The following is a 23,584-nucleotide window of genomic DNA, read 5'->3' as shown; positions in this document are numbered from 1 at the left end:
AACAATTTAATTAAACTCCCCCTAAATAAGCATATTACCTTTTAAAACGACCTCTTTAGCCTTAAGATAGCGAACGAAATCGAAGAATAAGAGGTCTCGCTAGTCTTAGAGGGCTTCTAGTAGCACGTCCCTCCTATTAATAGGCACCTAGCATCTCTAAAGTAGGAATAAGACAATCTTATAGCCTAAACAGTTATCTAAGCTTAGCTTTATAGCTATAATAATCTTAGAAAGTAATAGGTTGTTCTTAACACTTAGAAGAATAGAATTAATAGGAGATTATAAAGGGGTACTATTTAACTAGAGAGGCAAAGAGGAAGAGCTATTATATACTATAGCTAATAAGGTTTTATAGAATGCTAGGGTTTAATAGGTAACTGTCTCTTACTAGTAGTTTAGGCCCTACTTCGTCGTAAAGTCTACTAATTTAGCTACACTTCTAATAATAGCATTAAAGTAGGTAATAGTAGTATAACCTATAGCGTTAACAACTAAGGCGCGCTACTTAATAATAGCTACCTATTAAAGATGCTCTCGTCGTATATAGAGTATTACTATACTAGGGGTTAAGGAGGAGGAGAGCTTTAATCTAGAACTATAGTAGTATTGAAGGTTATAACACTACTCCTAAAGCTACTACTAAACCTAGAATCTTAGAATAGTGTCGTAGGTACGCTTTAAGCATTATCTATAGCTTTATGTTCCTCTTATAGAGGTGTAGTCGCTTAGCGCTCTCTAGAAGCTAGCGAGCCTAATTAGCGATGCTAGAGCTTAAATAAGAGCCGTTCTACTTATATAGCTAGTAGCACACTTAGAGTACGTTTTTTGCCTATACTACGAGACCTTAAGAGACTACGATTACTCCTTATCTATACGTCTCTTACTACGTTACGTTTCTATACTCTTACTTAGACGACTAAGTGCGTATAGGTAACTATAAGGCCCTTCTACTTAATAAGTCCTTAACTATATCGATTAAGTTTGTCCTAGACATATGCTAGGTAGTTAGTAGTACTAGTAAGTAGTACTTCTCTAAGCTTATTAACTGATAACTAACTATAAAGCCTTAAGCAAAGGTACTAAAGCTACTATTAGCTAATAAACGCATCTATATCTAGACGCTATAGAAGGTCGTTAAATGCTATAGTAGTCTACATTAACTAGAGGTAGCTACTTAGATAGTCTTAACTAAAATAGGCTAGACTACTTTAACTACATTCTTAGGTCCTTTAGATAGATTCATTCTTACTAATTACGTTTAAGACCGACCTTAAGGATTTATACGAGCCTCTAACTCTATACTTAGTATAATAGTACTTAGTATAGGGTAGTCCTCGTCTCTATAAAGGTTACTAGTAATAGCCCCTAAATCGTCTTTAGTAATTAGTATATTATCTACCTCCTTAAATTAGCTTAGAGGAAGCATTTACTATACTTTTAAAATCCGAGTCTTTTTATAAAGAAGAATAGCTAAGTTACTAAAACGGCTATGTCCTTAAGTAGCGTAGCTAAAACGCTATATAACGGTCTCTAGGTCTTAGTCGATTAGAAAGCTATACTAGATAATAACCTTAACATTATCTAGATCAACGCCTATACTAAGAGATTCTATAGCTATAACGATACGAACTTAGGACTCTAGCTAGGAAAAGGAGGAAAATATGTTTTCCTACTCTATCTTTCTAGTTATAGAATAATACTAACGAGCAGCATTATTAATATTATAGGTAGTAGCTTTAGGGTAATAAAGGGAGAGCTATTATCAGATAATTTTAGTAGCTATTCTTATCTTCTTATAACTATTAATAAAGATAATAGTCTTAGGTATATACTAAAATGCCTAGACGCTATTACCCTTACCTTTAGTAGGCTAGATAATAAATGCTAAGTTAGTAAATTTATTAAGCGACTTAGCTAAAAGTAGAATAAAGTAGTATACGATTTCTAGATAGTCGATTAAAGCCTAGAAACGCTTAACGTCTAGCTTAAAACAATATCCTATCTAGAGCTTATAGAAGCTATTAGTATTAAGCGTCGTAGTATAGGCTAGCTATAGATGTGCACTCTTAGATTGTCTAAGCTAAAGGTAAAGTGCACTAAGCTAAGCATAGTAAGGGCAAAAGTCTTAACCCTAACGACAGACGAGATAGGCCTTATTAACTATAACTAGAACTACGCGCTATACAAAAGATAGAGTATAGAGAATCTCTATTATATTCTTTCTAATAGCTTATTTAGGACTTATTAAGATGTAAGTATATTAGAAGTCTAGAATTTTCTTCTAAATTTGCAGATCTTAATTAGTAGCTAATGCATTAACGAATAGCGGCTAGATACATTAATTTTTAGGATTTTAACTAGACTACTACTAGTTATAGATTGCTAACTTCGGATCTAGCTATTCTATAGTTTAATAAAGGCGTTCTAGGCTCGCTACTTGCTCTTAACTAATCTTATTAAGTAGGATAATTATAAGCAAAATCGTGTTTAGCAGTATAATAGAGACTACCTAGAGAGGGCGACTCTTACCTAGTCTAGTCCTAGCTATAAGTATATAATCTCTCCTTTTAAATATTATTTAATAGATAACTTTAACCTAGATAGGCCTTATAGTTTATCGAAAAATAGTATAAAATATCTTATCGACTAGTTCCTCCTTATATCTAGTACTATTTAGACCTATAGGCCTAGCTTCTCGCTACTAAACTAATAGTTTCTACTATTTTAGGAGGCTATCTACTTTATTAATATACTATCTAGAGGTTATTAGTAAAGTTAGTAGTAGTTAGCTCTTATTAAGTAATAGCACGCTCTTAGCTTTCTTATTCTATAGTAGCATCTTTAGTAGGCCTATAGGCTTATAGCGTAGGGAATTCCTCTACCTAAATAGCTACTATGTTTATAAAGGTAGGCAATTATAAGAGGTAGATAGGGTAGTAGACTATAAGCGTAGTTTCTTATACTAGTAGTTTAGGCGTACGATTCCTATCTCGTCTCTAGAATGTAAGGATTAGAGCATAAAAACTAGCGAAATATTAAGATACCTTCTTTCTCTACGACGTAGTCGTCTTAGAATTTAAGATTAACTACTTATTATCGCGTAATAGATAGTATAACTTAAGGCATACGTTATTTCTTAACTAAAAGGCTAAGTTTTCGTCCTAGACCTCCTATAAGGAGGCCTTAGCGTAGGACGCTAGTCCTAAAAGAGACGCTAAGGATTGCCTCCGGAAAAGGGAGGTCTAGGTGCACCGAGGCAAATAGGCCTCGATAGCAAAGGTTAGGGTTGTCCTCGCAAAATCGAAGAAGATCACGCCGAGTCGCCGACCATCTCCGAGCCTTGGCAGTCGAGCCTGCCGTGACTCACGTAAGTCACGTACCAGATCTTACAAACCCCCAAACACATTGACTATCGCTCGCTCTCCCATTCGAGACTTGCGCAAACTCACTTGTCCTCTCAATTCTTGGTATTGCTGCCAATGACCGGTACCGATCTTTGCATGACCAAATGTATTGCTTCTAACGGCGAAATGATCTCCCTCGAGTACCGTGATCGAGAGGACCCGAGAATCTCTCGCTGGCTCGGGTCAAAGCATCCAAATGGGGCGAGGGGCATTGACGAAGAGCCCTGTCGTGTGTGCCGACAGAGCTGAGATGTACATCGATCAGTCAGGCAAATGCACATAACGAAACCTGCCTCTGGAAATCGCCATGGGTGCACACTTGCGTGAAGCCGAGATGCATGCGTTATGCGATCAGCACGCCACATTAGCTCTCAATGCAACCCTTCGAGGTTAAGACCAGTAAACAAATGACCCCACGCTGTCAATCATCGAGCTGCACCTGCTAGACTGCTCATCTTGACCATCGAAGGTACGACAGCCCTGTCACTGCAGTGCACACTACGCCTCTTTCCCAGCCTCAGCTGTTGAGGCCATACATTCCGCGTTAAATGACCAGCCTGAGCATTTGTTGGTGTCATCAGAGGCGTCGGTATTGGCAACTGATGGGCTGGCATCTCTCCACAAGATTCACAAGAAAAGACAAATATAAATTCGAGGAGCGTCATATGGCAATTGCACAACTTACTTTGATTAGCTAGACTCCTGCTTCCAGTCGAGTCTTTTTATCATGCAGCCTTGTCGGCCCAAAGCATGGGTCTGCGAAGTCTGAGCGCGAATCAGTCTACACGACGCACTCTAATGCAAGAAAAAGGCAGTATTAGGAAAATGCTCAAGCCACCAAAGCATTGCGCCTGTCCAGAACGCAATCCTGGATTGAAACTGAGCTCTACGGAGTCCCCTGCTGGGTTTAGCCTGATTGCGCAGGTCCTTCATATATTCTCGGCACCTGTGCATCGTTCTCAGTTTCACCTGTACCACGATGTCGAACCCTCAGCCAGCTCCAGTCGAGAACGCATACATGTCAGTATCTACACAGATATTTACTTCTGTTCATGAGACTGAAATTCCTTAGAAAACATAGCCGACCAAAGAACATCTTCTGGCACCATCGGTAAGCCGAAAGCTGAGTTATGGACGTTATGGAGTGTCGGATAATCTTACAAATTCTTGACAGGGGTGTACTTGATCATGTTGACGACGATGAATTACCAGGTCGAGTGGAAAGCTTCATCGGCGAAAATCGTATACCTGTCACTTACGAAGTTCTCCTGAAAGGCGCAAGGATGATCAAGCACGAAGACCTTGCAAGGAGCGGCAGATCACTCAGCGAGAAACAGAGATCCATCCCAGGTTTGACGCAGGCAGATCTTGATCTTTTGAAAACCGAAGGGCATTGGAGGCACCAGCCATTGACACTCTATATGACGGTCGCTCTTGCCTCCGTCGCTGCCATCGTCCAAGGTTGGGACCAGACAGGCACAAACGGAGCAAATCTGCAATGGCCAAAAGAATTTATTTCCGGGTACAAAGCCACAGACCTTACTGGTCAAAATGCCTTGTGAGTTCTTTTCCGAAGAGTGAATGACGCGTACTGACGAACCAAAAAAGAATCGTCGGTCTTGTCAATGCCGCGCCATACATCGTTATCGCTGTTCTGTAAGCGCATCATGATTGTCACTCGCTCAGACGAGTACTAACAACCGCATGGGGCATGTTGGATCTCGGATCCTTTGAACCACTGGCTCGGCCGCCGTAAAACAATCTGGATAGGGGCGCTTCTCAGCTTGATTGCACCTATTGCTTCAGCTTTCACACGCAGATGGCCACAACTTTTGGGCTGTCGTTTCCTGCTTGGAGCGGGAATGGGTTTGAAAGAGGTCACAGTACCAATACTATCGGCTGAGATTGCACCGCCAGAAATCCGAGGTGCGCTCGTTATGTCGTGGCAGATATGTACAGCAGCCGGCATATTCCTCGGGTCTATAGCCAATCTGGTGGCCATAGAATTTGTGCCGGACCATCCAGATCAAAGGCATTCTAACATCTGGCGATATCGTAAGTGTCTCGATCTTATGGCTTACCCGAACGTTGACCGATGGCACAGAACTGGGCTCAGCGTTTATCCCCGCAGTCCCCCTTCTTTTTGGGATTTTCTACTGTCCAGAGTCGCCACGCTGGCTGATTCGGAAAAACAGGCCGAGAGAAGCTTACTTTTCTCTTTTGAGACTACGCGGTCAACGTCGAGAACTGCTTGCTGCCAGAGATCTCTATTATATCCATGAGGAGCTCAGTTCCAATCCCGAAGGAGGCTCAACGATTGAGGATACATTCGGGCGATTCAAAGAGCTATTCGTCGGGAAAAAACGAGTTCGGAGAGCAACAGTAGCTGCGTCCACTGCAATGATAGCACAGCAGTTATGTGGCAGTGAGTGTGATTCTTTACCTCTTTTCGTGCAGGCAGGTTTCTGACGACAATTCCTCTAGTCAATATCCTCGCATTTTATTCCTCAACATTGTTCTCCAATCTTCTTCATCCAGAAGCGGCTGATGAAAACGACCCGGACTTACGAACGCCTCTATATCTTACCCTTGGCTTCGGTGCTGCGAACTTCCTATTCGCATGGCCTGCTTTCTTCATCATTGATCGCTTCGGACGCCGCGTTTTGTTACTGTCAACCTTTCCACTTATGTTTATCTTCCTGCTAACCGCAGGACTGTGCGTTGAGATCAAGGATGCATCTATAAAAACTAAAGTCGTTACAACGATGATAATTCTCTTTGCTGCCAGCTATTCACCTGGAGTTGGTCCTATCGCCTTCACTTATTCGGCAGAAGTCTTCCCCATGAGTCACCGAGAAATCGGAATGAGCTGGGCAGTCGCCGTCAGTACCATCAACTCATTTGATCTTGTCAATCGTGTTTACTGATACGTCTCAGATGAACAATCTCTTTGCTGCTGCGCTATCTCTATCGTTTCCCTCGATAAACCAAAAGTTCTCCCATCACGGCGCTGGAGCAATGGAATTTTTCGCAGGTTTAAATCTGTTGTCGTGGATTCTGGTCTTTCTGTTTGTGCCAGAAACCTGTCTCAGGACTCTTGAAAACATCAGTCTTGTCTTCGCCATCGAGACCACAAAACACATGCAGCATCAGATATTCAAGGTGACACCCTGGTTCTGGAAAAAAGTGACGTTCAGGGATCCCGGTCCCTGTCCACTTTTTTACCAGAAAGATATAGTTCAAAGCATGGAGTTGAGGCCTGTAGAACAGCTTCTATGACCGAGGGCCACTATCTGGCAAAGCCGGTGCTTCGTTTGTTTTCAAGTCCTTGCGCTGTAGCGTGGCCAATGATGAGTTTCCAGGCCACATCCTGCGCATTGTCATTCTCTGTGGCAAACTCAATATAGGCACGGGCACCCAATTCCTCCAACACCGAATATCCGGTTTCTCTCGAGACGGGACGATAGGATGAGTCCTGACCGCATGTGTCAATCCGCGAAGTGTTCCCTGGGTCAACTGTCTGACCTGAGATTACACCAAGCAGAACGTCCGGACGTTTAGTTGGAACACGTGGATGAGAACACTTGGCTACGGTACACTTGCTGTGGGTACACCTCAGAGGATGGCTGATATGCCACTAAGCCTTTGTGTTAGCAGTTGACGGGATAGAAGGCGTTTCATGGTCACTTACCTGGCTGCGGACATTGTCTAAAGTCTGATAGTTGGCAATCTGAAAGCATAGCACTATATAAACTGCTTCGCTCTTATTCTCAGTCAAGAACCTTGAGTACGAAGCTTTGTCTCTAAGAACTTTGAATGTGAGCTTCACACCACACAAGGTATTGTTGTCAGGCTCCGAGATGCAACAGTCTGGTATCTCAGCAGATCCTCTCTTGAACGACAGTTCGGACTTGAGCTCACATTTGGCTTCTTCGGACTTGAGGTGCTTTTTGAACCAATTCTTCAGAATGCTCTCACATTCGGCTTTTTCGGACTTGAGGTGCTTTTTGAACCAATTCTTCAGAATGCTCTCACATTCGGCTTCTTGACCTCCGAGAAAGACGATGGTAAGCGAAAGTTTTGAGGGATGATTTTCCTTCGTGTTGTAGAGCAGTGGAAAGGACGCTTTCCCAAGTCTCAAATGGAACCCATAGAGGTTTGGTGTACGTATTGTTGTGTGAGCAGCATCCTTGGTGTTCTCACCTACGTCTTCCACCCCTTTGGTCGTCTCTTTTGCCTCTTCAACCTTCGTCGCCTTTTGCTTTGCCTCCTCAAACATCTCGTGGAAGAGCTTTGTTGAAAAACCATAGATGGGCGGTAGTCTCATGGATTCCAGGGCACGCGCTGCGCTCACTAAGGTCCTTTTGATCTGTGGCGCCTCCGTTGGCTCCGTCGTTCGCAGACTGTCGACTGATTTCGATATCGTATCTTTTTTAGAAGGATCTACGTCCACTAGCAACCCCATAACATTATCGCAAAGCTGCGACAGCGACGTTTGATGACCATCCAAGTGTCTAGGGAGTGATCCGGATGTTTTCGCAATCTGTCGAGGGTCTTCGTATTCAGGGTTGAGAGTGCTTGAATGGTTGCTTGGGTTGCTTTCGAGATGCTTGACCCGCTGTCGTAGGATACTCAGTTCGTCGTTCACTGTGCGGAGCTCATCTTGTAGGGTCTCCTTGCGAAATTCCGAAGCCAACTCCTTTAGAGCGCCTAAGAACTTGATGAGCTCTATATCACTGTTGATCGTGAGATTGATCGTTTCAGCGTGAAGCTGACCGTTGGTACCAATGTTAATGCCGATGCCGACATCGGTGTTTGTCGTGTTCTCAATGCCACTGGCGAAACCGGTGTTTGTCGTGTTCTCAATGCCACTGGCGAAACCGGTGTTTGTCGTGTTCTCCATGTAAAGTACAGAAGCGGACAGTTTTGAGCATCATGCATAGGTTGAGTGACACGACAAAACGCTAGTTGTCAAACAGTCGATAAGAGGAGCTGACGAGAGGGTATCGGAAAGGATGTCTGCATAGTGCGGGGTTCATGAGGGGGGTGGAAAGCATTGCATACGCAGCCATATTGGCATGTGACAGCCTTGCATGATTAAGCCACAAGCGTATAGATAGCCGCGGGAGTCCAACTCCTCCCTTTACTGCCAGTTTTCTTCACTTTGTATCTCTCCACCAGTCTTATACCATATTGATTGAATTCCGTGATGATTAGTGGGCTCAAAAGTCGATCATCGGCCACGAGACGCCAGGCAGGGCAATATAATGATGCGTATGCCGGAAGCAGTTCAACTTCGCAGCTTCAACAAATCGACGCACAGGTTGTGTCTGGGTGAGGAAGCTCAACTTGAACCTGATGCCTCTACTGACATACCTGAAGATCTTCTGCAAAAGCTTCTTTGGGCATCAAGGTCCTGTCAGATCATCCAGATGCCGAAGTAGAGTATGTGGTATTTCTTGGAAAAAGGGAGTGTTGACTGACATGCTTCAAACATTCAGCATATGTCTAGTCCATGGCTTAACCGGCAATAGTCATTCCACATGGACACATGACAATGGGCACTTTTGGCCCCAAGACAGTCTCCCAGAACGCTTTCCAAAAGCCCGCATAGTCACGTACGGCTACGACGCCGACGTTGTCAGTATCTGGCGCAGCACAAGTACAAGCCGACTCCGCGAACACGGAGAAACATTTATACTTGCCTTGGCGAATGAGCGTTCTAAATCACTGCATCGACCGATCTTCTTCCTGGTCCACAGTCTGGGCGGGCTCGTAGTTGAACAAGCGCTCCTCATATGTGTTGAGTCCAACGAGTCGCGCTACAAATCAATCTCCTCGAGTGCAGCCGGCATCATGTACTTCAGCACTCCGCACGAAGGATCCTATCTGGCGAAGTGGGGGTCCATAATTGTTGGTTTGCTGCGCAGTCTGGGCAGGAACGTGAACCAAGACATCGTCTCAACTTTGGAGAAAAAGTCAGAGGTGCTCCAGAACGTGGAGACAGGTTTCCAGAGCCATCTACAACATACTTGGAAACAAGTGAAGATCTGCTGCTTCTATGAACAGCTGCCCATCCGCGGTTTCACTCACGTGGTGACGAAAGACTCAGCAGTACTCCGAGCCTACACCAGTGCTGGGCTCCATGGTGACCACATAACTATGACCAAGTTTGAAAATAGCCTAGACCCAGACTTTGCTCTAGCTGCTGGCCAGCTAAGCGAGTGGATAACCAGTTTGGATCCACAGACTCGACCAGAGTCTGTTCAGTCACCTTCATCTGATGCAGCAAACGATAGTTCAGCGCGTGGTGGGACCACAACGTACGGAACTGCCACTGGGATTAACTTTGGGACTAACGCGGCATTCAATGGAGGCAATATCAGTTACAACGCTAAGTAGTTGTCCTTGACAGTAGTCATTACAAGTCCCTGCAGCGAGTCTGAAGTCAGCCACTTGTAGCAACGGTGATATCGCACATAGCCTATGAAGACACCGCTGCCTTTACCAAAGAGAAGCCCAGACCGAATGTAGGAAGCGAAGTCAACATTGACAGTAGGAATTAAGTGGCAATGATTAGATCATGGATTGCTGCTTTGGATAAAGTAACGACTAATCTGTGTTCTCCTATGCAGCCTGATGTGTACGAGTTGTGGTCGGTGTCTGGTTGTGTAAAATCGAATGGTCTTGAATGGGTAGCATCGAGTAATTCTTCAGCCGGCGCACGTTCGACAGGAAGGGCTGCGATCCAACCGATGGTATAGCTGTAACTACCGAGATCGGTCCCATTCGCGGAAGACATTGCTGGAACGTCAAGAAGAAATCGTTAGATCAAGCTCTGATCGTCGAGGACATCAAGCACAAGAGCAAGATTGAGAGAAGGAGCGGGCAAGTTGACATCCTTCTCTCAGCCCGCTGCCTGAACTCGACGGGACTACCGAATCATCGTCGGAGGCTAGTTTATGCATGCGCCATGCATCTCTAGCTTCGCTCTGCCTTGACAAGTCTAGGGTGCCATATCTACAATCCTTGTGCGTCATGCAGCCAAAAGCGTCTTGAATGAATGCAGTATGGACTGGGAAGCCTCGAATGTTGAGTCTGACTTTCGTGACTGTCAAATTGTTGTTCTGGGCGGTATCAAGGACGTTGGAAGGAGCGAAGACGATGATGGAGAGAGCGCGGAAGAGCTTCGGAAGCACCAGCCACCTCGCCCCACTTGCCCTCGGTTCCTTGCGATGATCCAACTCTGCCAACCAACACACTGATGTCGTCCAAAGAACTGTTATGCAATGTAGAGGCCAGGCAGTTTTGCTTGCCAAAGCAATGTAACGAATCACTGATACACTCTGCGGTGATTCAAGGCTGCCTCTTCAGGCTAGAGTTTCTGGACAAGCGCCGCACTTGTGGGAGGGAGCAATATGCGAATATGCATTGCGACCCGAGCTTATGGCGCTGCCTACATGGTCCGATGATCTGCTGCCTTCTATCGTAGGCTTGCTATAACTTACTCATACATCCACCACACTGACCTCAGAGATGGCCGACCCCATAGCTATTGTTGGTCTGCTCGTAACGGTCGGCCAGATCTTATCTGCTCTCCATGAATACGGCAAATCTGTCAGTCAGGCACGAAATGACATTGCGGACCTTTCGACCAAGTTGCTGGTACTCCAGGGTGTCCTGAAGCAAGTTGAGAAGCGAGACTTAACAAAGAGTTCAATTGTGTCCGCTCATGCCGAAGGTGATCCTCGGCGTGTACTGGAGTCAGCTGCACAATCTCTTAATCTTCTAGTGCGCAAACTCGACGTGCCAACCTCTGGCTTCAAGCGTCTTGTTCAGTACACGAAATGGCCATTGGACAAAAAGGATGTTGCGGAGCAGATGACACGCTTCGAGAGACTGAAGTCACTGCTAATTCTATCCTTTCTCACGGAGGCGTCGGACGACATCTTAGCTGCTGTGCACTCGCTAGAGTCCTCTCTCCAGCAAGACTTGAACCGAATCGATAGCATCGTTGCACATCGGATGGATTCAGATTTCGTGAATTGGCTGGCGCCGCTATCACCTGAACCACGCCATCTTCGCTTTTGTGCCGAACGAGAGCCTGAGACGAGAAAATGGTTTCTTGACGGACCCTACCGTAGCTGGTTGGCCAGTTCAGAGCAGAACACAATGTGTTTGACCGGCAAGTGTACGATATTGCTCCCTTCCTAGCGCTCGATCTCAGCACCGCTCACACATAGTTAGCCGGAACCGGGAAGACAACATTGTTGTTCGTTATGCGTTCCTTCTCAACTACCATTATTGACCTTGTGTAGTTCTTTCGCCGTCGATACCTTGGCAAAAGAATGTCAAATCGAACAAACTTGGATCTCTGCGTACTGGTACTGCAGCTTCACTGAAGTTGCGAGCCAACGGCCTTCCAACATTCTAGGATCTTTCATGTGCCAATTTACACAACATGATCCTGAATTTCTGTCCGACGCTCGATCTGTATACGAAAGTTCTCGGTACAGCTCGCACAGAACACCGATGTCGCTTGAACAAATGGAAGATTCTATATGCAAGTATTTGCCGAAGTACAATCGTGTTTTTCTACTCATTGACGCTGTCAACGAAAGTCAAGAGAAAGACGGCCTCTTGAGGGCGCTATTCAGGCTGATGCAAAGGTGCAAAAATCTTCGAATTCTGACGTCGACAATCGGAGACGCCCCTCGAGATGAGGGGGCAACTCATCCCTTGACTATCATCAGATTCGAACCTAAAGGTAGTCGAAATGACATCGCAGCTATGATTGAGAACGCGCTTGTCTCTCGACCTGGATTGCAAGGTTTGAGCGAGAAGTTAAAACAGGAAATCCGAGACACATTCTTCGAACAAGCAGATGGCTCGTAAGTGGTAGCTTCGCACGGCGTTCTGGATAATGCTTACCTTTTCAAGGTTTCGATGGGCATACTTGTCGCTTGACAATCTTGCGCGCAAAAACACACCACGACAAGTGCGAGCAGCTCTCCAAGGTCTACCTGCATCACTTGGAGACATTTACGCAGACATCCTGGGTCGCATTCCCGAAGAAACTAGAGAACTCGCCCAGAAAGCCCTGCTTTGGCTTATTTTTGCCAGGAGACCTCTGACACTGGCCGAGTTGAACGAAGCTATCATCATGGAAGACGGCCAGACCGATATCGACGAAGACGATCGGATCTGTCGAGAGACGGCAGTTCTGGAGACATGTCATGGCTTGCTTGATTGTTATAATGGTGTCGTCAGCCTCTCACATTCCTCCGTGGAGACATACCTCACCAAAACGAACACCATGCCTATAGAAGCAGCCACTTTCGGTCTCGAAGTCGAAGATGGTGACCGAATCCTGATGAGAGTATGTCTGCAGTATTTGTCTATGGCGCCTTTTGCTTCTGGACATCGACGAGACGACAAGGAACTTCTCGAAACACTCAAGCAATACCCTCTGCTGGATTATGCGGCCCAGACCTGGGCTGTCCACGCTCGTGAGTGCGAGCTCCAGCAAAGCGACAGGGATGCAATCATGAGATTCCTCCAGACGACCCATCAACCCCGAGGTGGCAATCACGGTCTATGGGTACACGTACTTTCACCTGCCACAGACCCCTGGGATTTAGAAATTCTTTCTACTACCCATCCTCTCTATTACGCCGCATCTTTCGGTCTATATCAGATCGTCCAGACTATCCTGCAAGAAGACCCTGACGTGGATATCAATGCGCAAGGCGGTCGCTATGGGTCTCGACCTTTGTTCGTTGCGTGTTGGCGCGAGCATTACGATATCGCTCATTTGCTTCTCGACGCAGGCGCTGATGTCACGCTCGAAGACGAAGCCTCGGGATTTACAGCTCTGAGCTTGGTGTCTCAATGGGGAAAGGACAGCAGCGAGACGCGAAAATTGATTGCACATATGCTGACAGCCACGGCGACTATCGGGGGTGCGGAGCAAGTCCATCCTCTGGAAGACAATGGCTCTTCCGAACACGCACGTGTGGATAGCAAGTCTGCTGTTACGCTCAAATTCCAATCAGGAAGTGCCAGGTCGTGATGGAGTCGCGATACACAACGGCTTCCGTGGTGGCTCGAGGTTAGGGAGAGAGAAATTCCATCAGAACTCAGTGTTCACTCCAGGCTCTCGAGCACAAAACGACCGCCAGATACTCTGTAAAAGGCAACACGTTTTTGGTGTTGACATAAATGTCAGGAGAGAGCACGTAGCAGGCTCTCGAGCCACGTAAGACATTACGAGGGAAAGAAAAAGGGGCAATTTCATTATAATTCCTATACAGTTTCCTTTCCATTCATTTGAGAGCAGGTAGCGTAAATCAAACGACTTTCTCAAGGCATTCGGGTCATCATCCCTCCAACTCCGCAAGTGGCGGACCGATATCAAGGTCCGCGATTGGCGAACCAATACCCAGATCTCGCGGGCGAAAGGGCATTCGAAACACAGGTGCGGATGCCGGCTTACACAGCTCCTCAAATGCCTCTCTGTCTGTTTCAACAATCAGTATCTGATTTCGATATGAGCGACGAGCTCGAAAGCACCGAGGTCGCATACCTTCTTGATCATAAAACTCGCAATCGAGCGCTTTGATACGCTGCATGATAGAGGTATGTGGATCTCCACTGGACGCCGAGTCATACGACAAAACAGAGTCGATACTACCGATTGTTGATCTTCGTGGCAAACTATTCCGTCTTTGAAACGTCAATCTCATTTTCTTCTTGTCAACCTTCTTGATCTCTTCGAAGTCATTCACTGCCATGCACATCAGCTCGCGTATTCGAGGGGAGTCACCATATACTCACATGTCCGTTCGACAAAGCCTGGATTTGTGGTAGCTAATTTTGATGACATTTTGTGAGCGTAGTATAGCAATGACCTTTGCCTGTCCTCGTCCTCCAAGACGCGCAATGTCTCGGAAGCACAGTGATCTTGGCCAGCACGAGTTGATATGCGTACTACATCGAAAGTTGCAAGGACGATTTTGCCGAGAAGTTGTTCCTGCACCTTTCGCAGATCTTCTCAACTGTCAGCCAACGTGCTCTTCGAATAAATTTGCTGTGGGTATATACCTTCAATGTCATCAAAGCAATATATTGGTCTAACGTGGTAGACGGTATTTCTGTGGGCTCGCTCGTCCTTGACGATGATCTGATGTGTGCCTTTGAATTGAAGGCGAGCCACAGTCGTGCTCGATTTCTGTACTCGGCTGTTATCGATCCAAGGTATGAAGGCGTTGGTTATATCTCCCTGGGGCAAGTGATATATGGTTAGCTTTCCATCTCTGGTCTTGGTTCGAAGCCTTTCCACAGAATTGGTAGGAGAAATGATGAGCTCAAGGAAGCCTTCAAACGTGCGCTTGTTCTCAAGAATACTGTTTAGAGTCAGCACAGTCAGACTTGCATGGACCTGCGTACTTGCATTTTCACAGGCCAAGTGAGAGAGGGTGATTGAGTGCCACCCTCGATGTAAGCAGACCCGAGGTCGATGGATCCAAATCTTCTCTGGCTACTGTTTGAAGTAAACACAGTACCTGGTGTAGAGAAGGCTCCACTATCTGGTGTGAAGATCGGTTCCGGAAGAGGACTTCCCACAATGGATGGTGATATATCCCTGTGTTGAGCCACCAAGAGACGCAGCGATTCCGGCGAATGACACGGAGATGTACTGCTCGAAGCGATTGGCGACGACGGCAGGCTGTGTATTGGCCGCTGTGATTCAGACGTATTGTCGTGCTGAACATGCCATTTCAGCCATTGTCCAAAAACATCCCAGTCATCAACACGAGCTCCAAGATCGACCGTCACAGAGCTACCTTGTGCAGGGTCTTGTGTTTGAGGAATAGATCGAAACCCAACATCATCAAGCACGGTATTCGCAACAGTTCGAGCGGTATCGAGAAGCCGAAGAACAGGCCTCACTCCATCTATAGCACCTGGTTCTTGGCTACTTGTCGTGTGGTGTCCAGGCATGGAGCGAACTCCTCTTGAGTCCCTCATGATGAGATACTCCATCTTTTGCGAAAACTGGTGTAGAAGTTCAAGTTTGTCATCAGATGATTCGCTGCGGTCGGAGTGTGCGAGAAGGTGGCTGGGAAAGCTTGGTGGGCTAGCACTTGTATGCGACAACGTTGCAAGGTAGTCGAGGTCAAGCTCGAACGTATCGGCAATGGACGTTGGCGCTATTCGTTTGAGTAAAAAGTTGACCTTGTCGCTCAGACCCCTGTAGGCGTTTGGTCAGACAGAACATCATGGTCACGACAAGTTTCAATCATACTTTACAGCTCGCATAATGTCTTCTGACTGCTTCCCAATGCCTTGTGTGTTTTTGAGGGTGGTGGTCGTTGCGTGAAGGGTCGCGATAGAAACTACTCGGTCCAGTTGTTGACGAAGCTTCTCTGCTTCCTGACGATACATCGGCCATGTTGCAGTATGATAGCCATGATCAAGTCGTTCTAGATAGGTTTTGATTCTGTTGGATGCTTGAGGTGAGTTGCTTATCAAAGGTATAGACGTCTTGCCAGTAAGTACGCGGTGTTTGTCGATGAACCGAATGGTATCGCCGAAAGTCTCGTCGAAACCGGCAAGGGAAGATATGTCGGGGCTTGTGTTGACGAGCCTTTCAAGACAGGTAATCACTTGCCGGTATTCTCTCTTGAAGCGATCATATTCATTTGAAGCGTTCGAGGTGCCTTCAGCGAAGCTCTCGTACACCTTCCAGCTGTATTGCGCGAGCAGTATGACATCGCTGATGGACCAGCCGAAGCTCATGTTGAAAGATCATATCAGCATCTTGTTGCGAGCGAGGGCCATTTTGGCCGACTTCGGCTCGGCTTGGTTGAAAAGCCCGCTGGCGCCTGGTCGTATGGATCGCATATTGTCGAGTGGCAACAAGGCTGATAAAACACATGTCTTTTCCACACATAAAGGTAGTATTCCGCGAAGGATGCCAATACAGCTGCATGGTCGATATCGCAGCGAGCGAATGGAAGGTGCAACTCGCAAAACGTGGTCAAAGCAGAAGCTCGTTTGTGGCCCTGCCAAGCCTTCCGCTACTCCCCGACCTCTTCTTTGCTCCTTCTCTCCAACCTCTTTCCATCTAGACAATCTTGACTTGTCCTTAGCCCAATGCGCAGCTCGTATGTTCCCGATCAATTGATTGGTCTTGGTAATATCAATATCCCGATCCGTAAGCAACGGAGCAAGGTCCTTGACGCTCTGCCTTTCCCGCTTCTCTTTTTCAGGATGGCTCCTTCTCTCACGAAGGATTGCATGCACCCACGAGCTGGAGCTGTCAAAGGGCGCAGCAGTCGCGTTTTCAGGCAGAGATGACCTTGTGTATCTTCCACGAGGCTTGTCTGCGCCACTTTCGAGGACCATTTTCTTAAGCATGCATTAAACAGTGCTCCCACTGCTTCCAAGCACTCGTTCCGCCGTGAACCCCATTCTCTACACAGAACATCAACATACCATAAGATCACTTAGCCATAAATGGCTGGCTTTACCTGGATCCGGCTACATCTCAATCCATGGGCAAATGTGTCAAAATTCGAAGATGTATCGGTAATATAAACAGCTGTATGACTGTAATCCTACCGCTGCTGACGCCCTCGAAGCCTACCGACAGACGACAGTACATTCTTGACAGTCTCGAACACTCAAGACGAAGAGAATGGCTGTGGGTTGTCGTTGTTGCTGGAGTCGGGTTCTTGACTGATGCGTACAACGTAGGCTGATTGTGAGAGGAGGCATGGCCTGACAACTGATAGTCGACAGATCTTCTCCATCAATCTTGTCATGCCTATGATAGGACATATCTACTATTCAAACAATATCGTACCTCGCGAGTACCAAGTAGCCATCAACGTCGCGACTCTGGGAGGAAGTATACTAGGTCAACTAGGTTTCGGCATTGCAGGAGACTGGTTGGGTGAGACATTCTGGTAAACGGTATATGACCTCTTCTGATGCGATACAGGTCGAAGGAAGGCGTATGGTCTTGAACTCATCATCACAGTAGCTGCAGCTCTAGGCTCTGCTATGGCCTCCAACGGCATGAATGGATCTATGTCATTGATCGGATGGCTTATCTTCTGGCGCCTTATCATGGGCATCGGCATCGGTGCTGACTACCCGCTGAGTGCTATTTTATGCTCAGAGTAAGCATCTCAGTCTTCTCGGAACTTCTGGAGTCATGAACTGATATTCGCAGAATGGCTCCTACTAGGCTTCGTGGCAGAATGTTGACAGCAGTCTTCATGTGCCAACCTCTGGGACAGCTTCTCGCGACATTGGTCCCGTTGATCGCAATTTATGCTGCGCGCGAACATCTTCCGCAGACGACAGCAGAGACTTGCGATGCTCATTGCTTGAAGACCCTTGATATCATTTGGCGTCTGGTTCTGGGACTTGGGGCCGTACCTGCCGCAGCCTCGCTCTGGTTCCGCCTCACCATTATTGAAAGGTATGTTTGAGATGACATTCTATGTACCACTGATATCTGTTCTAATTGAGCGGTAGTCCGAGATATACCGTTGATATCGTGCGAGACGATCATCAAGCAGCTATCGATGTCAATCGCTACTTTTACTCCGGCGACCATATCTCGACAAGAAGCTTCGATCCATCTCAGCACGACCATGACGATGAGATTCACGTGGAAGGCACAAATGAATCGATTCATCCTATGTCTATCATGGAGCCAGACGAAGTATCTCGACCGCCTCAGGCCTCTTGGTCAGATATCGTAGACTACTTCTGGCATCAAGGAAACTATCGCACCCTGGTTGCTACCTCACTAACTTGGCTGTCGCTCGATCTCGCGTTCTACGGGCTAGGGATGGTAAGCTCGGCCGTATTCAACTCAAACCAATCAATTGCTAATCAACTTGACAGAATGACTACACAACTCTCGAACTTATATGGAGCAACAATCTCACTCAAACGGAACCATTGTATCAAGCTCTTCTAGCCAACGCTTGGCAAAGCCTTTTGATCGTGTCTCTAGGAGCAATCATCGGCAACATCCTCACCATGATCTCGATCAATCGCTTAGGCCGACGCATGATCCAAATTAATGGTTTCTTCTGGCTTTTCGTCTTGTTCCTTGTAATCGGTACAAGTTATCGCAAGTTGATGGATACGCAAAGGTCTTCGGTATTGGTGGTGTTGTATATCTTGACACAAATCTTTTTCAACTTTGGTGAGTAAAGTCAAGGTTCTGCTAGTGTATGATGATGTACTAATAACCACATAGGACCCAACACTACAACCTACATCATTCCTGCAGAAGTATTTCCAACCCGCTACAGATGCACTGCCCACGGTATCAGTGCTGCTTTCGGCAAACTCGGAGCCGTGCTGTCGCAATGCATTTTGGGCTGGATCACAGGCAGTATCAAGGATAACAAGACATATCTGCTCGTGTAAGTCCCTCACAACATCAAATTTGTATCGTCGATTTCTGCTAACACGTAAGTTTATAGGTTCTCGGCATTCATGCTCGTAGGGCTTGTGATGACGGTCTATTGGATCCCGCACTCGCGTGACAAGAATGGGCAAACTTTGACGCTTGAGGAATTAGCTAGAGGTCGTGCTGCCAAGTCGGAGTAGAGAAGACATGGGACTAACGTGCTTGTTTTTGTGATGTTTCTTCTTCATATGATCGAGTTTGTCACTTATTTCCTCCTGCTTCCACACCATGCAGTGGCGTATTTGTCAGAATGCAATACCTATATGAGACAGATCGTGTTGTCCGTGGAGAGTGGATACGTGGTTTTCTCTCTGGACACTGGTCTGGTTCGAAACTATTGTGCGTCTTTACACGTACAGACTCAAGAGGCTTCAGCACAAAGTACAGCATAAGTATCATTAGTTCTTGATAATAAAATATTTCCGCTGCCTTGCTCATCAACTCCCTAGCTCAATACCAGAATAAAGTATCAGAACAACAATCGGGACGAAGGAGTGTCAAGAAGAGAAGTAGAAAGCAGTAGCAAAATTCCAGAAGCCGAACCATCGTCAAGCTATTCTTTACGCCTTTACAGCACCAAGAATGTATTGACCAAACGACTGCTTGAGCGAACAAAATGTTCCATTCCAGGTTAGACCAGTGCAGCCTGAGGTCGTATCACAAAGCACAGCACAGTCTCCGAAGCTGCCGACGCTTGAGGAAGCGCTAATAGTGTTGACTGAAGTATCGTATGTGCAGAGAATGGTGTACTGGACACCACCAGCATCAGCGTAAGTAGTGCCGTTAGAAGCAGGACATGATGGGGCTATGATAGGTGTAGAGGATGGAACAGCTACGGTTGACGACGAAGTAGAACTCAAGGTAGATGACGAGGAAGTAGAGCTTGAGGAGGACGACGGAGAACTAGAGCTCGAGGCATCTGAAGAAGACGCTGTAGCAGAACTCGAGGGAATTGTCGAGGTGCTGAAGGAAGTCATTGATGGCGTTGTGCTGAGACTCGAAAAGCTCGAGCTGCTCAATGCCACTGACGAAGATGTAATGACCACTGCGCTACTCGAGATCAGAGTTGCCGATGATGACGTAGAGCTAGAGCTCGTGGTGGTAGTGATCGCATGGATGAAGCCAGCAATTCGGGTGCTAAGAAGTTGTGCCGTAGAGACAAAAGATTGAGGACTGTCTGTTTTGATCAAACATTGGCCTGCTCCATTACCGAGAGCGGCACCTTGATTGTAAGTGAAGCCAGTGCAGCCTGAATAGCCATCGCAGGCTTGGAAGCAAGCTGTCCAGTTGGCGACATTGCCAATGGTCGACGCTGTGCCACCGGCTGATCCACCACCACACATGAAGAGATAAGGCTTTCCATTGCCGTCTGTCACAGCGTATATATTGGTGTTGATGGCCGTGCAGGAAGGAGGATAGCTGGTCGTTGTATATCCATCAGTACCAATCGAGGGTGATACAGTTGTTGAGGAAGTTGAGGAAGTTGAGGAAGTTGATGAAGTTGAGGAAGCTGAGACAGAAGTGACTACGGTTCCCGTTGATCCTTGAGTAGAAGAGGTAGAGCTGATGCTTGGGGCGACGCTGCTGCTGGAAACCACACTGATGCTCGAAGCCAAGCTGCTTGAAGTCGACACAAGATTGCTAGTCGACACCGAAGTTGATGATGTTGCGGCGGTGCCAACAAATCTTGCACCAAGAACACCGCCATTGTTGACTGCTGCGCCAAGGGATTTCTTCAGATAGCAAGCCGACCCAGACAAGGACACATCAACACAGCCGGCTGTGGTTGCGCAAGCTGCGATACAGCCTTCAAGATTCTTCACAGACGTGCTAGCCATGTCACCTCCTGCGTGATCAATCCCACACTCGATCACAAATTGCGCTCCATTGCCTGCATATGTATAGACTTGATTGTTCGAGGCAGGACAAGACAGTGCTGAAGCGACGGGAGCAGCAGACAATGATACTGATGAGCTCGTTGAAGCAGTCGATGATACAGTAAAGCTGGTCGTAGAGGCACTGTTACCGGAAGAACCGCCAGAGACCCTGACTGCGGAGATAGTGTTACTTCCAGAGCTTGTGTAGGTACCCATGCTCTTTTTTAGCCAACATGTACCCGAGTTTTGACCGTTGGCACCACCGACATAGGTGAATCCTTGGCAGCCAGCTGAAGCTGCGGCATCGCAAGCGTTCATGCAATCGAGGTATGACGAAGCAGCTTGAGCATTGGCGTAGGATCCGACGCTGTTGTCTGCCGAGCAAGTGACTTTGTACATGTTGCCAGTGGAGTCTGTGACTGTCTGACCATTTACTGACGGGCATAGACTAGCAGATGGTATGCTGGAAGTTGGGGTGACAGTCGAAGACGTACGTGTGCTTGTGGTCGAAGATACAATCGGTGTGCTGGCGGTGGCGTTCACGAAGTTGTAAGGTGTAGTGTCCAATGTCCATTTGTTCCAAAAAGCGAGCAGCAGGGGTGTTGCATCGAAGGACGAACCGGCTGCTATGGAAGGCCAAGTATGATCGAGACCGTGCACGAGGTAATGAGTACTGAGTTGCGAGAAGCTATCGTTGCCGTAATCATAGCGAATGACATTGTTGTTATACAACGAGACCGAGGTATTTGAGCTGCCTAGCCCGTTTCGAACGGACCACTCGGTCATGAAATGCGGAATAGTAGGCAGGCATCGACCCCGCCGGCCTCCGCCAGTGTATGGGATTGTCGCATCAGAATCTCCATGAGTCGTGAAAATTGGGACGGGGTAACGACCTGGATTGCAGGTGATAGGCACCGTCGTGCCGTCACAAGGGTAGTCCGTGTTGCCTTGATAGTAGGCGCCAGCAATACCCCCGAACGCTGCGAATACGCGTGAAGCTTGGGGGTCACAAGCTAAGATGTTGGCAGAGAATCCTCCTCCGTTCGATTTGCCGGCTGCGTAAATTTTGGTTGAATCGATGCAGAAAGTGCTTGTGAGATTGGCCAGAAGTTCAAGAGTAAATCCGACGTCGTCGTAACCACTTGTATCTGGATCACCTTGCCATACAGCGTTCAGACCTTGAGGATAGACGACCAGATAGTTCGGGTTGAATGCTTCGTTGGACATCCCGGAAATGGTTTCCTGGTCCTTAGAATTACCATTTCTGCCATGGTAGGAGAATGCGATTGGGGCCGGAGTGCTGACATCGTAAGATGTGGGGATATGCAGGAGGTAGCTGCGAACAACTCCGCCAGAAGTAGTGAAACTCAGTGTGTTGGTCTTGTCGGCGCCTCCACGGGTAAGTTGTGCAGAAAGAGGACTGCCACAGCCCGGTGTTGCAGCCGCATGTGCTCCAGCGAAGAGGGCAGCGAGAACGAGAGTAGCAGACTTCATCTTGGTCTAGTGAGAGCAAGTCATTGCAGCGAAAACAAAGCCTTTATACCGTAGACCATGACCCCCTGCAGATTCTGTATCCGCAGTCTGGAGCTCATCTCGAGGGTGTGGAACGCCACATTAGAGAGTGTGATTGCCAGAAGAGTAATTCAAACCATGCTGCTTGCTTACTTACGGACGTTATACAGAGCTGAAAGGATGCAAGAAGCATGAGCGTTTTATTCCGGAGACCATGGCTTCAGCGCAAGGGGCGCTTGTGCCCAACACGATACTTAGCAGTATGTTGAGGTTGTGATAAAATTTGGAAGCTTCGGTCCAGTTGACCGCACTTAATCGTCGTCGACGACTGGCGACATCCTATTCAAGATTTGTGAGCTCAGCATGTTGCGAGTCGTGATGGTTTACGGCAAGGCAAGAGCGACGGCGCTGGCAAGACTCTCAACGAGCGGCTCTACAGTGACGAGCGCGTCAGTCATTCTGAGGATAACAAGCCCGCCGTTGAACTACGGCTACTTCATTGGAGTACTGTAGGAACCACCGTTCTGGCGAAGGAACGGAAGCTGAACTTCGGCGAGTCGTTGCAAGGCAGGTACAGTGCTGGCAAAACTTCGGGGCTCGATCGAGCACGTCGGTGTGCAGCGACGGACCCATCTGGACCTTCCTTCCTACACCCATCGACTGAAAACAGCACTGCTGGCTTTTAAAGATTCATCAATCCCTCGGCAGCTTATTGTTGGGTACTGCGCGACTCAGGAGCTCAGCCACATAACGAGGTTGCCAGATCTTGGTATCAATTGAACGCGATCTAGAAACGCGTGTGCATACATACAAGCCTGAATGCCGACCAATATCCTACGGAAGGATTCTCTTTCGCTGTGGTCTAAACGCCACTTCCTGCAAACACATTCGACTACAAGATGATTCCAAATCTCTGTTAGCCAGACATTCAAGACACTTGATCAATCTCCGACCCATCATACGCCTTCCAACACCAACAACTTCGAACAACTTCTGCCGCAGAACCAAAAGTTTCGAGAGCTTTCAACGTCTATGAACAGTCCTCCCCATGTGCTAAACTTTGTCACTTCGACTCTCAAGCCGCGGCGATGCGCATGTTCCACCCATTAAAATGCACGATAATTTTGAGAGAGAGCACGTCGGCCATAGAGAGCGACGATTTGATACCCACCCCTTAGACCTAACTCTACTTTCGAAAATCATCGTGCATTTTGACAGCAGTGTCAGTGACAAACTTTAGCACACGGGGAGGGTTGCTTTAGTTGATTGAGTATTGTGGGGAGGGCAGG

General features: G+C 47.1%; 6 protein-coding genes across 6 annotated transcripts; 4 read left to right on the top strand and 2 right to left on the bottom strand.

Moving 5' to 3' along the window:
- The first annotated feature begins 4,126 nt into the window (after positions 1-4,126).
- Positions 4,127-6,862, top strand: M438DRAFT_151375 (uncharacterized protein). The gene is made up of 7 exons (XM_029898972.1): positions 4,127-4,424; positions 4,477-4,962; positions 5,013-5,060; positions 5,113-5,459; positions 5,509-5,829; positions 5,889-6,286; positions 6,342-6,862. Exons 2-7 carry the CDS (start codon positions 4,535-4,537, stop codon positions 6,681-6,683), a joined length of 1,884 nt encoding a protein of 627 aa, XP_029755543.1. The 5' UTR covers positions 4,127-4,424; positions 4,477-4,534; the 3' UTR covers positions 6,684-6,862.
- Positions 6,863-8,564: 1,702 nt separating this feature from the next.
- M438DRAFT_409650 (uncharacterized protein) lies at positions 8,565-9,944 on the top strand. Its single transcript, XM_029910028.1, has 3 exons — positions 8,565-8,738; positions 8,787-8,849; positions 8,906-9,944. The coding sequence occupies exons 1-3, from the start codon at positions 8,614-8,616 to the stop codon at positions 9,804-9,806; spliced, it is 1,089 nt and encodes a 362-aa protein (XP_029755542.1). The 5' UTR covers positions 8,565-8,613; the 3' UTR covers positions 9,807-9,944.
- A 913-nt stretch (positions 9,945-10,857) lies between these two features.
- M438DRAFT_349865 (uncharacterized protein) lies at positions 10,858-13,748 on the top strand. Its single transcript, XM_029906491.1, has 4 exons — positions 10,858-11,595; positions 11,652-11,676; positions 11,723-12,295; positions 12,345-13,748. Exons 1-4 carry the CDS (start codon positions 10,941-10,943, stop codon positions 13,474-13,476), a joined length of 2,385 nt encoding a protein of 794 aa, XP_029755541.1. The 5' UTR covers positions 10,858-10,940; the 3' UTR covers positions 13,477-13,748.
- M438DRAFT_369616 (uncharacterized protein) lies at positions 13,469-16,397 on the bottom strand. The gene is made up of 6 exons (XM_029908115.1): positions 15,712-16,397; positions 14,857-15,657; positions 14,508-14,809; positions 14,241-14,453; positions 13,990-14,190; positions 13,469-13,923 (listed from the first exon to the last, which is right to left on the bottom strand). The coding sequence occupies exons 1-6, from the start codon at positions 16,203-16,205 to the stop codon at positions 13,784-13,786; spliced, it is 2,151 nt and encodes a 716-aa protein (XP_029755540.1). The 5' UTR covers positions 16,206-16,397; the 3' UTR covers positions 13,469-13,783.
- A 172-nt stretch (positions 16,398-16,569) lies between these two features.
- On the top strand, positions 16,570-19,094 carry M438DRAFT_349863 (inorganic phosphate transporter). The gene is made up of 9 exons (XM_029906490.1): positions 16,570-16,997; positions 17,051-17,161; positions 17,211-17,364; positions 17,413-17,593; positions 17,647-17,898; positions 17,955-18,276; positions 18,330-18,636; positions 18,691-18,859; positions 18,920-19,094. Exons 1-9 carry the CDS (start codon positions 16,926-16,928, stop codon positions 19,044-19,046), a joined length of 1,695 nt encoding a protein of 564 aa, XP_029755539.1. The 5' UTR covers positions 16,570-16,925; the 3' UTR covers positions 19,047-19,094.
- Positions 19,095-21,214: 2,120 nt separating this feature from the next.
- M438DRAFT_400691 (alpha/beta-hydrolase) lies at positions 21,215-22,400 on the bottom strand (the record flags this gene model as incomplete). The annotated part of the gene is made up of 2 exons (XM_029909477.1): positions 21,278-22,400; positions 21,215-21,231 (listed from the first exon to the last, which is right to left on the bottom strand). Exons 1-2 carry the CDS (start codon positions 22,275-22,277, stop codon positions 21,215-21,217), a joined length of 1,017 nt encoding a protein of 338 aa, XP_029755538.1. The 5' UTR covers positions 22,278-22,400.
- Between the last annotated feature and the right edge of the window lie 1,184 nt (positions 22,401-23,584).

Source organism: Aureobasidium pullulans (genome assembly GCF_000721785.1).
Source record: "Aureobasidium pullulans EXF-150 unplaced genomic scaffold scaffold_34, whole genome shotgun sequence".
Taxonomy (NCBI): Eukaryota; Fungi; Ascomycota; class Dothideomycetes; order Dothideales; family Saccotheciaceae; genus Aureobasidium; species Aureobasidium pullulans.
Note: the sequence above shows the minus strand (reverse complement) of the source record. Positions and strands in the feature narration are given on the sequence as shown.

Coding starts and splice junctions, on each gene's coding strand:
- M438DRAFT_409650 (XM_029910028.1), top strand. CDS start 8,614: ATGATTAGTGGGCTCAAAAGTCGATCATCGGCCACGAGACGCCAGGCA. Junction 8,739..8,786: donor GACGCACAGGTTGTGTCTGG/GTGAGGAAGCTC, acceptor ACATACCTGAAG/ATCTTCTGCAAAAGCTTCTT. Junction 8,850..8,905: donor CATCCAGATGCCGAAGTAGA/GTATGTGGTATT, acceptor TCAAACATTCAG/CATATGTCTAGTCCATGGCT.
- M438DRAFT_349865 (XM_029906491.1), top strand. CDS start 10,941: ATGGCCGACCCCATAGCTATTGTTGGTCTGCTCGTAACGGTCGGCCAG. Junction 11,596..11,651: donor AATGTGTTTGACCGGCAAGT/GTACGATATTGC, acceptor ACACATAGTTAG/CCGGAACCGGGAAGACAACA. Junction 11,677..11,722: donor ACCGGGAAGACAACATTGTT/GTTCGTTATGCG, acceptor GACCTTGTGTAG/TTCTTTCGCCGTCGATACCT.
- M438DRAFT_369616 (XM_029908115.1), bottom strand. CDS start 16,205: ATGAGCTTCGGCTGGTCCATCAGCGATGTCATACTGCTCGCGCAATAC. Junction 15,658..15,711: donor GACATTATGCGAGCTGTAAA/GTATGATTGAAA, acceptor AAACGCCTACAG/GGGTCTGAGCGACAAGGTCA. Junction 14,454..14,507: donor TTGCTTTGATGACATTGAAG/GTATATACCCAC, acceptor ACAGTTGAGAAG/ATCTGCGAAAGGTGCAGGAA.
- M438DRAFT_151375 (XM_029898972.1), top strand. CDS start 4,535: ATGGACGTTATGGAGTGTCGGATAATCTTACAAATTCTTGACAGGGGT. Junction 4,963..5,012: donor CTTACTGGTCAAAATGCCTT/GTGAGTTCTTTT, acceptor GAACCAAAAAAG/AATCGTCGGTCTTGTCAATG. Junction 6,287..6,341: donor GAATGAGCTGGGCAGTCGCC/GTCAGTACCATC, acceptor GATACGTCTCAG/ATGAACAATCTCTTTGCTGC.
- M438DRAFT_349863 (XM_029906490.1), top strand. CDS start 16,926: ATGGCTGGCTTTACCTGGATCCGGCTACATCTCAATCCATGGGCAAAT. Junction 17,365..17,412: donor CATTGCAGGAGACTGGTTGG/GTGAGACATTCT, acceptor GATGCGATACAG/GTCGAAGGAAGGCGTATGGT. Junction 18,637..18,690: donor ACAAATCTTTTTCAACTTTG/GTGAGTAAAGTC, acceptor ATAACCACATAG/GACCCAACACTACAACCTAC.